The following is a 15540-nucleotide window of genomic DNA, read 5'->3' as shown; positions in this document are numbered from 1 at the left end:
ATAAACATACATCCAAATAATAAGCATCCAATCTGGCAACACAAGCCACCAGTGTCGCACCGTGGCCACATGCGTCAAGACAAGAAGCAGCATCATACAAGGCGTTGCATTGTATGATCAGTTTTAAGACAAGGTTGGTGAGGAGGATGGGAAAAGCCTATAGCCTCTAGCCAACATGGACTTGGGAATTTGAATTGTATGGAGGTAATTATTATCTTGGGATTTCCTGCCATTTTTATTGTTACTTCAGTGAAAAGTTAGATTTTTGTGATTTTTTATTTTTATTTTTTTTTTATTTTTTTTATAAAAGGTCAAAAGTATTAATGCATATTTATTTTCACAGTCGTCTTAGTTTATATTTACCAAGGGTATAGACTGTAGAAGACAATATGTCATACATTTGTGTACCTGTTCCTGGAATTGTGTGTTGATCATTCAAATGAAACATTGAAAACCCCTGTTCCCACAAATCCTACACTATACTTCTATATCAAATTAAATGTGATAGTGTTGGTCAAAACCTGAAAATAGAAATGACTCCATTGGTGTGTTAAGTCAGACTTAAGTCCTGACATCTCTAATCATCGTGTGTACACTTTGTTCCTGTCCAGATGCTCCTGGTGAGGAGGAATTGTGACAGTAGGATGTCTGTTCTTTAGTCTCATGGGTTTGGACTCCCTGATGGGCAACTGTGTTTTAGGGAACAGCTCAATATCCTCTGCCCAACTCCCTTCCCCTCCCCGGGGATATCAGAACTCCCTCTTCCCCTCAGATAGGAGCTGAAGCTGAACTAATCCCGAGTTGTCTGAGAAAGGCTGTTTACTCTGTGGGGATTAACAGAGATTAAGTGCTATCATAGCACAGTTTTAGGAGGGGTGCTGTAAACCATTTCTGATGGCCCTCTCCTGTTTGTGTTTGCGTGGTTAACTTGTCAAACACACACTCACATTCTTAAGATGCCGTGCTGATATACTGTATTAACGGCAAAGTTATTTTTTGTTCTTTATTAAGGTGTGAAAATAAATTTGATAAATAAAATAAAATATCCCGATCCCACCCGTGCTGCTGGAAGCGGCGTTTACATGAATATGTTAATATGTGCGGCTCACTTTTTCTCTCAATAAACAAATACAAAACAGCAGTTATTAAAACAATGGATCATATCAACATGGTTATGTTCGCATGAACTCTGCAAATCGGCACCTCATTCAAGTCACGCCTCGTTTATTAATGTCACGTTATATGATAGATTGCTTTAAAGCAAGCAGCTTTAAAGGAGCTGTATGCAAGAAATTTATTTCAATTAATCATAAATTTGCCCTGATATGTCACTAGACATTAAGAAATGTTCATTTCAAATACTTATATCACTGACAACAGTAGTCAGGCCAGGATATTTTCATTTAAAAAGTGAAGTCGCAGCCCTTGACTGATGTTGATATTGTCAAGTTGTGTTTTGTTCTGATGCGCCACCCTCCACCGATCTACCAATCACGGACTCAGTAGTGTTGCGGCATTCGGGTTGCCAGCTCTTCTGTAGTTACCACAGCTGCAGATACAATTTGATTAAAAAAAATTCGAACTTTGCGAAACCCCAAAAAACTCGATATGAATCTGAAATACTTTGTTACAAAGTCTGAAATAAACAATTAACAGAAAAAACTCACTGTGTCGGAGTGCTTCTGAATGTTCGACCGATTCTGGCCGAGCAGGTACATCTGTACCGTCTTACAGGCACCCAGTTTGCGCTTTAAATTAATTTTATTAATCTTTAAATGAATTGCTTACATTTATCAAATTAGCCTACAATAGCAGAAATAAGAATTTAAAATTAAAAAAAGGTCCTTGTTTAATACAAATTTCATACTTTATTTCATGAAAATTGAAAATATTTAGGAGATTGTTGTTTAATTTAGTTTTATACATATATTCTCGTATCCAATATTTTGTTCTAATGTCACAAGTAATAATCTCAAGGTTTACTGGATTTTACACGATTCTTTGGTTCTTTTATACCGTGGGTTTGGCAAAAAGTGTAATAAAAACAAACATCGTCACGTGTGTACCTTACTACTTCTCACCGCTGCTTCCTGATGGTTTAGAGAACACTGCGAGTCTTCCCCTGATGTTTCAAAAGCCCCTTTCACACAGCGCGTTGATCCCGGGAAATTGCCAGAACGCCTTCTGTGTGAACGCAAACACGACCCGGGATTGATAACGGGACTGATCTGGGGTTGGGGACCTAGTAACATTGCCGGGATCAGTCCCGGAACGCGCTCTGTGTGAACAAAAGCCAGGACCAATGCCGTAAAGGGTGTGTCATAGTGATGACGCTCGTGCCATCGCGCGACTCTGTTGCTCTTAGAAGAAAGTTTGCGTTCGTCATCAACAAAGAAAGGACGAACAAATACCTGCAAACTGGAGCGAAGCAGAGACAATGAGCTCCTCACTATCCGCGCTGTAGTTGAGATCGTTCACCAGCTTTGTGGAACGGTATGCGCGTGTACATGTTTTCGACGCGTCCGTTATACGTCTCATCCTGACGTCATGTGTCTTCCCGGGATTTTGAATGAACTGAAATCAAAAAATCCCGGGACAAATGCCGGGTCACATTATCCGTGTATTTTCTGGAATCTCTGTGTGAAAGGGGCTAAAGAGTAGTGCGACGGCGAGCGCGTCAAGAATAAACGTCTCGTCCGTTTGGGGAGGAGCGTGCGCAGGTTAGCGGAGTATAAACAAGGCTTTACTATACATACATTTACACACACAGCAACCATTTGAAATGTGGTGGGATTGTTTCTGTACTGCTCAGTATAATATTTCTTTAGTGTATTAAAGTCTAGCTGCTGCTGTGTGTAATGGAGATGTGAGTGCTAGTAAATGTTTGGCGCCGTGCTAGAAATGAAATCGAAAAGCAGTACACGAATCCCATCAAATTTTAAATGTCATTTGGAATGAGAGCCAGCCTAAAACATGCCACCGGTGCGAACCGCGTGTTGACGGCCCCACGTTAATTCAATCTTGAGCCTAACTGTAGATCCTGTGTGTGTGTTGTTTCAGAGAGGAACGTGAGCGCTGGATCAGGGCCAAATACGAGCAGAAGTTGTTTTTGGCATCGCTGCTGTGCACAGAGCTGTCTCTAGGACAGCAGCTACTGAGGGCCACGGCGGAGGAAGACCTGCGCTTAGTGGTCATACTGCTGGCCAACGGCTCCAGAGATGAGGTCAACGAAACCTGCGGGGAAGGGGACGGCCGGACAGCCCTGCACCTGGCCTGCCGCAAGGGAAATGTCGTGACCACGCAACTGCTCATATGGGTAAGAGCTAGAGCACACACTTTTTATCACAGCCAACTACTGGCCAGGATGTGTTTTGGAGTAAAGACCTTTTCACACCAACTGTGACACCTAAATGCTCAACTGATCACAAATGAATTCTCTTTCCACACCAAGGGTGAATATTTGTCAGGTGCAGTGTGCACCACTCCTGTCTGATCTGGTTAACACTTCAGCAATTTCAGCAGCTTAAGAAAATGGAACGACTTTTTTTTTTTTTTTTTTGGAATGATGGAATTAATTAAATCCATAGTGTAAATAATTATTGGTCAATATTTGTTTTTTCCTGTTTTGATTCATTCTGAAGAACATAAAATATATTGTGTTTGAATGAGAGAAGGAAAGATAACTATTGCATTAATATACCTCTGACAGTAAGCCCATAAAAGCTCTATTCAAGAATATTACATACTTCTAGTGAAGACATTAAGCAGTAATATGCAGGTGGAAATGATGTATAATAGGGCTGGGTATTGAGACAAATTTCACAATTCCATTCGATTTCGATTACGATTCGATTCAATATCGATTATTTTGGATATCAGTTACAATAAATGGCCATTTTTCTCAAGGGAATCAAATCTCTTAAATTCTGTAAACTATGGGAGTCAGTTATAGCCTACAAGGCTTCATTAGCCTAATATGAAGGTAAAAATGAACTGTTTTGTAGCTATACAAACACTTAAATTACAATTTTATTTATTTTTATAATAAGAAGATTATATGAAATATAAACATTTAAATGGTGGCTGTCATAAAAACTTGCCAGATTTATTCAAATATGCATTCAATATTGAAGAACATTAAGATTATAATGCATATGTAATATGGTGTATATATTTTAGCAAAATGCTCCTCTCTGGAGTTATTTTTTTCTTGCTGACTAACGAGTTTGTGGGTTTTCTGAGGTAAATATGACATTGATTACAAGCTGTTTAACTGACGTCTTTCCACGGTTGAAATGCTAATTGGCGAATCAATGTGACACGATGCGGATTTCGATAAGTTGTACTCTGTTTTAACACACTTTCAGATGCTCATTCATGTTTATTTCGCGCTGTAACTGGTATTATTAAGCCGGAAGAGAGATCAGCGCTGCTGCTTCTCTTGAGCTGCGCCGGAGTGATCTCACGCCACAGCGCCAAAACGTCATTTATATTTTTGAATTTCTAAAGAAAATGGACGTAATTTGAAAATTGAAACTTTGTTTCATATCAATAGTAACAAAGGACAAAGATTATTGTGATTTTTTTGGATGCGCGCAGCCGTGATACAATGTCCCATTCATTCAAATGAAACAGGATGACTAATCGATTCTTGAGATTTAAGAATCGATATCGGTTCGTAAAAATGAGAATCGATTAATATCGAGAAATCGATATTTATTACCCAGCCCTAATGGATAACCTTTTTTTTTTTTTACCATTTTAACCATTTAACCATTTTTTTCAGGGTTTTTGAAAAACTTTTTTTTTTTTTATTTTTTTTTTTTTTATTGGAACTAATAAAGACAAGATAAGCAATTCTGCCAATATCATCCAGGCCAATTCTAATCATTTGGAGTCATACACAAATTGTAATATTATTACATATATCACCTTGAGGTTCATTTAAAATGTAAGGAATATTTGTACTATAAAAATCCATTTTCAAACAATATTTTCTGATGGACAATATCAAACACTAATTTATTTATTTATTTTTCTTGATCGAGAATCTGTTTCACTCGGATATATATCACAATAGAAAAGAAAAGACTTGCAACTTCTGTTTCAAGTCGACTTTTAATACTATTGCTCTGCCTTTCTCTTATCATGAGAACTCAAATATAGTTTTTTAACTACATTCTTCAATCGGTCTCTTTGTTCAAGGTGTTAAAACAGGGACCTCTTTTTAAATAATGAAGTAATACAATAATTTTAATAATAACAATTACAAAGCATTTTTGTGACGGATATTCAGTGGAAGGTATTACACACAGCCAGGAACAGCATAGGATTTCTAGGTGTTCTCTTGCTAACTCTCTTCATCTGTCTCTCTGTAGTACGGCGTGGACATCATGGCACGGGATGCTCACGGCAATACGGCATTGGCGTACGCACGGCAAGCTAACAGTCAGGAGTGTATGGACATCCTCCTTCAGTACGGCTGTCCCGACGAGCGTTACCCGCTCATGGCCACTCCCAACCTGTCCCGCAGGAACAATAATCGCAATAACAGCTGCAGCAGCATGAACAGTGCAGTTATATGAGGAATAAAACACACACACATGAACATGCACTCTGGTCAGCACTCCTCCTCCTCCCTCTCTATACACACCTCCATATGTACAGCACCACCACTGCATCAGAATCATGAAACTACAGCAGACTCAAGGGAATGATGAGGATGATGATGAAGCCTGAGAAGAGCTACTGTGTTTGCACCTACGGCCTCCCCTTGCCTCTTGTGAAACGATCCGCACCCTGACTCTACAATCCGTCTAGTTGGAAACGTTGTCCTGACAAGGTCTTGGCCAGTCCTGTCATCTATTTTTTTGGGAGAGTGACCCCGTCCAATGTCTCGCTGCATCATGGAACAAAAATTCAAACAACCCTGGATTCTGCGTTTCGGACTGCGCCAGTTGAAGCTACCAAGTGCATGATGGGAGAATAGGGTGTGTATCTATTTGGTAACTGATGACCTGGTGACGCATCTTATCAGCCTCTTTTCTGTGGAGTCCAATAGGAAATGATGGGATACTTTTACTCCGAATCTTCAAAATGACCCGGAAGTCACTTCACTTGGTCACCATGGTCACCATGCGTGTCTGGACTTTCATCTCACCCCTTTGACACTGGTTTTTCTGTCTGTTCTCTCTCTCTCTCTCTCTCTCTCCCTCTTTCTTTACATCTGACTCTTTTTCAGTCAGTATGTCCATTATGTCGTCTTCTTTTATTTTAAAGAAATTCGAAAGGATGTAACACCCAAATATTGAGTCGTACGTTTGAAGTTTGAAATCTGACATGGTCTTTTAAACCTTTTTTTTGTTTTAACATTGTTGAGTAGCATTTGTCTTAGTGCTCATTACTGGACCAACGGAGGATTCTTAAAAAGGTGTTTAAAGATTTATGTTTCTCAGACTTAAAAAGGGAATTACATTTTTTACTTTCAACAGCTTTTATTTAGCCTTTTTTTTTATCTTTCGACACGTCAAACTAGCCATATATGTTGCCCATTCCCCATGTTCATCAATGTCCTCGTTTTAATTAAAGTAATATCACAGGTAGGTCGCTAGAATATGCTCATGGTGGCCGTTGCTCTCGTACAGTGGCGTGCCTCTCTCAGGTCATCTCTGTTGCTGTTCACCGCAGCGTCCGAAACCTCATGCATCTCACTGAAGAGAAGGGCTCTCTGGGTCTTCAATCCCAATCTGTACATACTTCTTCCTTCTCTTTCATTCTATTTTTTTTTCTCTAAGTAGTGTACTATATTGAAAGTATTTGAAGAAAACACCCCCTCTGACATAAGCCTTTATTATTATATTTTTACCAGCCCCTTTTCTTGTTTCAGTGCAGCTTTTGGTGTCAGAAAGTGTGCCTGTTTGAGTCGAGTTCCCTATTTCTCTGAATTGTTCTTCAGGGCTTATTTTTCCTCCTTGCCTTTATCTTCTTCCTTTATCGTGTGTCAAGGAGTATTAAAGCAATACGAAGCCAAAATCCCGGCAGGTCGACACACGAGTAATAATTTCTCGCCGAACGTCACCCCAGCGGTCCGAGCAGCCATTGTTATTGAGAGATGTAAAGCCGATGTAAGACTCTGTCTCAGGTCGTATATCATTACTGAAGATCCCATGCAGGGTTTGATATTGACTTACTCCATAATATGATTTAATGGGCTTTGATCATTTAATCTCAGCTTCCATTGATTTTGCTCTTCGCTGGGTAGTAGAAATGTGAAGGTACTTAGCTTGAGGTTGGAGATGTGGGAGACTCTGTGTTGTAGAATTGATGTTCCGCAATACAAACAATCTGGAAAGTCTTCGAGCTTGTTGATAGACATTTTGGGAATATGTAGAGAAACGTAGATAGTTTAGAAAACAGTGAGAGTTGAAAAGCTTTAGTGAAGGATGTGAGGATGTAAACTATGAGAGAAATATTGAGGCATGTTGATTTTCAGCTCAAAAAGGGTGCAGTTTTCGCCTTGTATATAACGTAGCAGGCCTTTAGAGGCTTTACCACAATAACCATTATTTATGACTAAATGCACTACAGAACACCGATCACTTGTTGTGAGGAACCCACAATATAATGTCCACTTTGAATCCTTTCTGTGAAAAAACTGTCGTTTTTGTTTTCTTTTTGCATGAACGGATGTAAATGTTCTCTTCCTTGTGTAAATGTCTTCATAAAATGACTGTTCCCTGACAAGTGACGCTAAAGAGTCTGCCATTTTAATATGAAAAAAAAACCCTTACGAACAACTTGTGTACATATCTTTCTTTTTTTTTTTTGTCAGTCCTCCCATCTCCTTCTTTTGTAATCCATCACTTTGAGCAAAATTTTTTTTTGATCATCTGTCTATCTGTAACTGAATATAGAAAGCATGAATGAGCAAAAGAGACAAAAATCCAACCAATACCATGACGGCAACCAAAGGATCATGCCAGCCCTTGTGAGAGATAACGCAGAGCGTTGTGGGCTTTATCAGGACGTTCCAAGTTGCTTGAACATATCCTCGTTTTTATTTCAGTTTCCATTCACCAGTCGTCGCTTTGTGTAAATAGATGTAAAAATGGAGAAACCCGTAGTGTTTGTTTACTTTGTTTTCGTTTGTGTTCGTTACCTCATTTCATCAACCGTCTCCGTGTTCCTTTCAAACCCAAGAGACCCGTTTAATTATTTATGAATATGTTAATCTGAAAGGGGAGGAGTCTCTCACACTACTTGGGTTTTGCATTTGTTCCTTTATTCAGTCCATTGGCATCGCAATTATCATTCTGAATCAAATTATCGGTGTTGTATTTCTAATTATTGTTGTTATTATATTGAGTTTGTGTCAGCTGTACAGTACTGTGTTGAAAAATTATACCTGATGCAGAGTCTTATACTGTAATGTCTCTTTTCAATAAAATGCTTCTTAATATAATTCTCTCCTCGATTTTGTAACATTTTAATTTATTTAATTGTGTGTGCGTATATACACTCGCCTAAAGGATTTTTTTAGGAACACCATACTAATACTGTGTTTGACCCCCTTAATTCTACGTGGCATTGATTCAACAAAGTACTGAAAGCATTCTTTAGTAATGCTGGCCCATATTGATAGGATAGCATCTTGCAGTTGATGGAGATTTGTTGGATGCACATCCAGGGCACGAAGCTCCCGTTCCACCACATCCCAAAGATGCTCTATTGGGTTGAGATTTGGTGACTGTGGGGGCCATTTTAGTACAGCAAACTTATTGTCATGTTCAAGAAACCAATTTGAAAAGATTCGAGCTTTGTGACATGGTGCATTATCCTGCTGGAAGTAGCCGTCAGTACATGGTGGCCATAAAGGGATGGACATGATCAGAAACAATGCTCAGGTAGGCCGTGGCATTTAAACGATGCCCAATTGGCACTAGGGGGCCTAAAGTGTGCGAAGAAAACATCCCCCACACCATTACACCACCACCACCAGCCTGCACAGTAGTAACAAGGCATGATGGATCCATGTTCTCATTCTGTTTATGCCAAATTCTGACTCTACCATCTGAATGTCTCAACAGAAATTGAGACTCATAAAACCAGGCAACATTTTTCCAGTCTTCAACTGTCTAATTTTGGTTTGGAAATTGTAGCCTCTTTTTCCCATTTGTAGTGGAGATGAGTGGTACATTGTGGGGTCTTCTGCTGTTGTAGTTCATCCGCGACAAGGTTGTGGGTGTTGTGGCTTCATAAATGCTTTGCTGCATACCTCGGTTGTAACGAGTGGTTATTTCAAAGTTGCTCTTCTGTCAGCTTGAATCAGTCGGCCCGTTCTCCTCTGACCTCTAGCTTCAACAAGGCATTTTCGCCCGCAGGACTACCACATACTGGATATTTTTCCCTTCTCACACCATTCTTTGTAAACACTAGAAATGGTTGTGTGCGAAAATACGAGTAACTGAGCAGATTGTGAAATATTCAGACCGGCCCGTCCGGCACCAATAACCATGCCACGCTCAAAATTGCTTAAATCACCTTTCTTTCCCATTCTGACTTTCAGTTTGGAGTTCAGGAGATTTTCTTGACCAGGACCACACTCCTAAATGCATTGAAGGAACTGCCATGTGATTAGATAATTGCATTATGAGAAATTGAACAGGTGTTCCTAATAAACCTTTAGGTGTGTGTGTGTGTGTGTGTGTGTGTGTGTGTAATATATATATATATATATATAATGTATGTGTGTGTGTGTGTGTGTGTTTGTGTGTGCGTGTATATGTGTGTGTTTGTTTTTATTTAAATTGGTAAATGCTCAAGACTCTATGATTGGATCATTATTGCAGTGATTATTATGTTTCTACAGTAATTCTAATAATTGTAATAATTCCCTAATTGATGGTCTGTGTAGTTTTTAATTTCTCAAACAGCCATATAGGAAGACGCATATTGGTCATATTTCAGGATGACAATGTCAACTTTAATCAGGGTAAAATTGTGAAAGAATGGTTGGTAGAAGAATCATTTTCACCTTTGAATTGGCAACCACTGTTTTTTTTTTGTTTGTTTTTTTGTGCAAACTATGCTTCCAACAGCGTCTAATGGAACAAATAGTGCTTTTGTTATCTTTTTGTGTCCTGTATCATATTTGTGAAGGGTGATATCTTCTCTTAACTTTTTGGACCATTCTTTTGATTTTGCCATATTTCAAACATGCAGTCAAACGCGACACTCAACAAACCTAGCCAGTTCACATATTTCATGTGTTCTAGCTCAAACACACCTGGTGAAACTAATGAAGCCCTTGATCAGTTCCATCAGATGTGCTTGAGACAACACCTGTTTTGCATATATGTGATATTGTGAGGGATTCTATTCAGGGGGTTGAATCATTTTGAGACTGGAGAAGTCATTAAAAGTTGCATTTTCAGTTCAATTTGGAGAAACCACACTTAAAACATTTGTTGTGTTGAGCTATTTCAATTACTTCTGTTTGATTTGTTCATTGCAAAGAGCTGAAAGTGTGTAAATTTGACTGTATAATTTATAATACTGATTCAATGTGTGTGTGTGTGTGTGTGTATATATATATATATATGAAGAGTTCAGATGCAAAAGCCTCTAAATGCCATTTGAAATTTTCATCTTTAATGATGATTTTTGTCAAACTTGTATATTTAAGTTCAGTAATTTCACTTAAATAACAATTAATAGGTAATTATCATTGCCATTTAAGTGAAATCAGTGAACTTAAATGTACAAGTTTGATAAAAATGATCATTAAAGAAGAAAATTTCAAATGGCATTTAGAGGCTTTTGCATCTGAACTCTTCATATATATATTGATACAAATCAACTGTTTCAGGAAGTGTAAGCAAATGGAAACACACGTGTATGTTTTGCGATTCTCGCATGTCCGCAGTCCGAACGCCTAGTTTGGGTTTCTCAGCGGGTGCGATCCACTCTCGGGCCTCCGCGGTGCAGATGAAGGCGTTAGAGCCGGGCCCTGCCGACTCACTGTGTCTCTAATGAGATAAAGATCCTCTAATCCCCTTCTCATCCTTTCCCTCGCAGGAAGAGAGCCGCAGCTCCACAAAGCATCCGAGGAGGGGATGCGGGGCTTGAATCTGCCCCCTGACCGGGAGGACAAAAGAGGCCTCAGCAGCCCAGGAAAACAGATGTAATTAAAGAGATTAGACAAGGCAGAGAGAGAGAAAAGAGCAATCTATTGAAAGAGGAAATGTTTCGGGGTTGAGAGGGGAAGTAGGAGCGTGATATTATGAGTGACTGACAGGAAGTGTGTTTGTTTTCTTATAATTCCTTTCACAAACATGTGCAGCTTGTAAGCTGTTGAAAGTTGACAGGCTAGAGGAGCCGTGGGAAATGGATCCTTAAAGTGTCAGTGGTGGTCCAGGACCACAAAACCCTGAAGCATCTTGTCCAGATCTAGTCTGATCATCTCTCATCATAAATCAGTTCCACTTAGAAATCCAATGAGGCACAGCACTGGTTCAGTGCATTAACAGAGCTGTTCATCTATCATGATATGTGTGTGTGTCCCTCTCACGCACACAATAATGGCATTAGAAATGCTAGAGAAGCCCTGAAATGAGGCGTGAGCTGCACCATCATGTTGTGATGATAATCCAAATGTTCAGAGAGAAAGAGCCGGAAAGTCGCACTCTCTAATCCTGCCGTACGGAGACGGGCGTGTTGTAATGCGTTCTGTTTGAACTGCTGTGACTCGGTGTGTTTTATCTTTGATGGAATCCTGTATTTCCTCTGCTTCAAATGATAGTTAATAAATCTATTACTCATGCTTAAATTGACGTGAATTAATGTCGAGTGCAAAGAGTGCTGTGCTTAATCATCAGCTCCGAGGTGGGGTGAAACACTAATAGAAAACATGGACGTTTTAAAACGCATGCATAAATTCAAACTGTCATAACCATCATCAGCCCATCTTCATTTTAGTGTAAACACTTTCCTTCTAAATGGCCAATTATAGGAAATTCAATTGTGTGTGTGTGTGTGTAGGGATCCTGGTAAACCCTATGTTATGGGGACAAAATGTTTCCAGAAAGATGGCAATTTCTGAAATCCTTGTCCTTGTGCGGACATTTTGGTCCACATGAGGAAAACAGCTTATTTATCATAAACAAATTGGGAATTTTGGAAAATTTAAAAATGCTGAATGTTTTCTGTGATGGGTAGGGTTTAGGGTTAGGGGAGAGAATATACAGTTTGTACAGTATAAAAATCATTATGTCTATGGAATGTCCCTTTAAATTTGTCCCTCTAATTTGAGAGGACCAAATGTCCCCACAAAGATAGTAAAATGTGAAAATTTTGATTTGGTAGGCCCCATAAATCATACCAAGTTATTTTTTTTATGTAAAAATGCTGAAAGTTTTCTGTGATGGAAGGTTTAGTGTAAGGGGATAGAACGTGTGTGTGTGTGTGTGTGTGTGTGTGTGTGTGTGTGTGTGTGTGTGTTAGCCTTTCGCAATTGTCAAATGTATCCTACTGTCCTGTTTTGTGGAAAATGCTAATGCATTTCCTGTTTTGTTTTTTTCCCACCCAAGCCATGAAACGTATACATACATATATATATATATATATATATATATGTGTGTGTGTGTGTGTGTGTGTGAAGAGTTCAGATGCAAAAGCCTCTAAATGCCATTTGAAATTTTCTTGTTTAATGATGATTTTTATCAAACTTGTATATTTAAGTTCATTAATTTCACTTAAATAACAATTAATAAGTAATTATCATTGCCATTTAAGTGAAATTACTGAACTTAAATATACAAGTTTGATAAAAATCATCATTAAAGAAGAAAATTTCAAATGGCATTTAGAGGCTTTTGCATCTGAACTCTTCATATATATATATATATATATATATATATATATAATTTGTTTTATGGCAAGTTGAACAAGAATCAGATAACACCTGTTCTGTCATTTAAAGTGAATTAATATATCAACTCCAATTATAACCCAGACATGAAATTGTACTTACCTCAAAATTCAGTTTTTTTATTTTACACAGAATCTGTAAATGTTATACATGTATGTGTGTATGATTTGTTAGTGATTTCCTCCCTGTAGCTCTTTTCAAATTGGTTAAACTGGTGGTATTAAATAACTCATTTAATTACACAAACTGACTGCTTAATGCTCATTGAAAAACGTGCTTACTTATTAATAGCAGTTATGATTGTTACTATAAAATCCTAATATTGGAATTTTCCTTTGTCCGCCAAATTAGATAGAGGGCCTATTAGAAAAATCTAAACTAAAAGGCAAAGTCGGAAACTATGAACTACTTTGTTGTGATAGACATCACATAAAGCACTAACATATTTTGTGCTTAATACTGGTAAAAGATTGAATAATATTTAATAAATTAGATATTTTCTTGCATGCAGATCTAAATTTTAATCTCTCATTATGATCACAATTATGTTGGTCATGATTTAAAACGGTTTTCTTTAATAAAAAAAAACTGTTGAAAATGATTTTGAGTACTGTTTCATGTTACGAAATCACAGAAGTAAAAAGAAAAAGTCTTTGTCATTCCCTCATTAGTGTTCTCTTTGTTGTTGAACACAGAAACTTCCAGCATATGTGTGTGTTCCAGTGCTCTCACTGGTTCTGCAGCCAGTGCTCTCCGTCAGGATTAATCATTGGAGGTTCATTTGACGCTGTTAATTTAGTGCAGGAGGGACAAGCTGGAGTGAAAAGCTGCGGCCCGAGCCGATCCCCGCGGGCCCATTTATCTGTCAGACACTACGGACAGCCTTGATTACAATTTGCACAAAAATTCATTAGAGTTTAGGTAATTGTCAGATCTCTCTTTCTCTCTCGTCATGCTTCCTTGTGAAATGTCTGTCCAGTTTTCATGTCAATGTATGTGAAAGCTTTTGTTTTCCAACATCATTCAGACCAGCACATTTCAGTGTGTGTGTGTGTGTGTTTGTGCCAGTGATGATGAGGCACTGATGATGTCTGATCTATTGCGATGCTCAGGACTTGCACTTGCATACAACAATAAATCTACTACCAACAATAATTCAATTTCTCTAGGAGGAAAAATTTGAATTCCAGTTTAATTATGAAACTAGAGTCTATTAACCACTGCAGTCATAAGAACTTTTTGTTTCACATTATATTTTTCATGTAACTCTCTCTCTCTCTCTCTCTCTCTCTCTCTCTCTCTCTCTCTCTCTCTCTCTATATATATATATATATATATATATATATATATAGAAAGGTACATGCTGATTACAAAAAAAACTACTTAATGTGTTATGATTTTGCACAGCAGACTGTAATTAATCTGATTTTGTTATCATAAAGTAATCAATTATAATTATATATTGCTTGTAACATGGATACAAGAATGTTAATAGAATCTTTTATTTTCTCATTTACCAAGTATTTACTAATTTCTTATTGATTTAATTTAATTTAATTAATAATAGGGTAAATAAATGTTTTCTAAATTAATAAAAAGGTTGTCTATGATAGGCTACATACTACAAATTATTATTATAGGCCTATTAATTATATCTCAATAAATTATGCTCTTAAATGGCTGTAATGAATCTGTAAAGTTTGGAGAAAATAACATGACTGTAGAATTTAGGTTTGCTGTGAAAAAAAAAAAACTCGTTATTAATTTGTCGCATTTGTAAACTAATATAAACCTGTAGCGTTGGCAGTAGCCTACGTTGGTTGGGAATAATATTTCGACAAGCTTACATGCAGACACAGGTACAAAATTTGCTAATATTTTATGATCATATTGATAAATAATGTATTAAAATTGGTACTTTTTTTAAAAAAAGGTTTGAATTGGCTTATGAGCAATTTGTCGAAATGAGTAGAAAAACTATGGACATAAAATATAGAAATTTCAAGAGCTTCGAGGTTAAATTATTGTTCTATGATAAATTGTATATTTAGAGGCTGTTTGTGAAATTATTTTTGATTTATATTTGCGTCTCAATCTTTCCCGACGTGCCCCGTGTGTGACGAATAGGCTCGTTACTTTTCGTCGAGGTTGCCTATAAAATAAGGCAGGTCAACGTCGGCCGGAGATCAGGGCTGTCACAAGGTTGTATCCCTCATCATGACCCTGAAATCTATTCATGAACCACACCCTCCTGTCACAACACCCGACTCAAACCTGAAGAGGTTCGATGATTTCAGAGCATCTGTACTAACAGAGCAGAGACCGCGCGGAACAGATGGCGCAAGCGGAAGCAGTTCTGCAGGTGCAATAAAATACCATTATTAGCAGTAATTATTATTAACTTATGTTTAAACTATTGCTACAAATTATAAAGAAAAAAAATATATACAGACAAAATTAGCAAAAATAATGCAAAGAAACAAGTTTAGCCCACTCAATGTATTTGAATTGATGATGTAGTTTAGGTTATTTCCCCCTCACGCGCACTTCAGTGAGTGACTTAGCCTACGTGTTGCATGTAAAAAATAAAAAAGGACAATTTTTTGTTTTGT

General features: G+C 37.8%; 1 protein-coding gene across 2 annotated transcripts in view; it reads left to right on the top strand.

Moving 5' to 3' along the window:
- agap1 (ArfGAP with GTPase domain, ankyrin repeat and PH domain 1) overlaps positions 1–8466 on the top strand; it is a 163641-nt gene extending 155175 nt beyond the window's left edge. For both annotated transcript variants that reach the window (XM_089133927.1, XM_089133926.1), the window contains 2 exons: positions 3061–3316; positions 5379–8466. In XM_089133927.1, the coding sequence (XP_088990053.1) occupies positions 3061–3316; positions 5379–5585 (463 nt within the window). In that variant the 3' untranslated portion in view covers positions 5586–8466. The remainder of the gene's footprint in view (positions 1–3060; positions 3317–5378) is intronic.
- The last annotated feature ends 7074 nt before the right edge of the window (positions 8467–15540 follow it).

Source organism: Pimephales promelas, chromosome 8 (genome assembly GCF_988280905.1).
Source record: "Pimephales promelas chromosome 8, fPimPro1.hap1.1, whole genome shotgun sequence".
In the NCBI taxonomy this organism is placed as follows: Eukaryota; Metazoa; Chordata; class Actinopteri; order Cypriniformes; family Leuciscidae; genus Pimephales; species Pimephales promelas.
The sequence above is the reverse complement of the archived record's forward strand: the minus strand, read 5'-3'. Positions and strand labels throughout refer to the sequence as shown.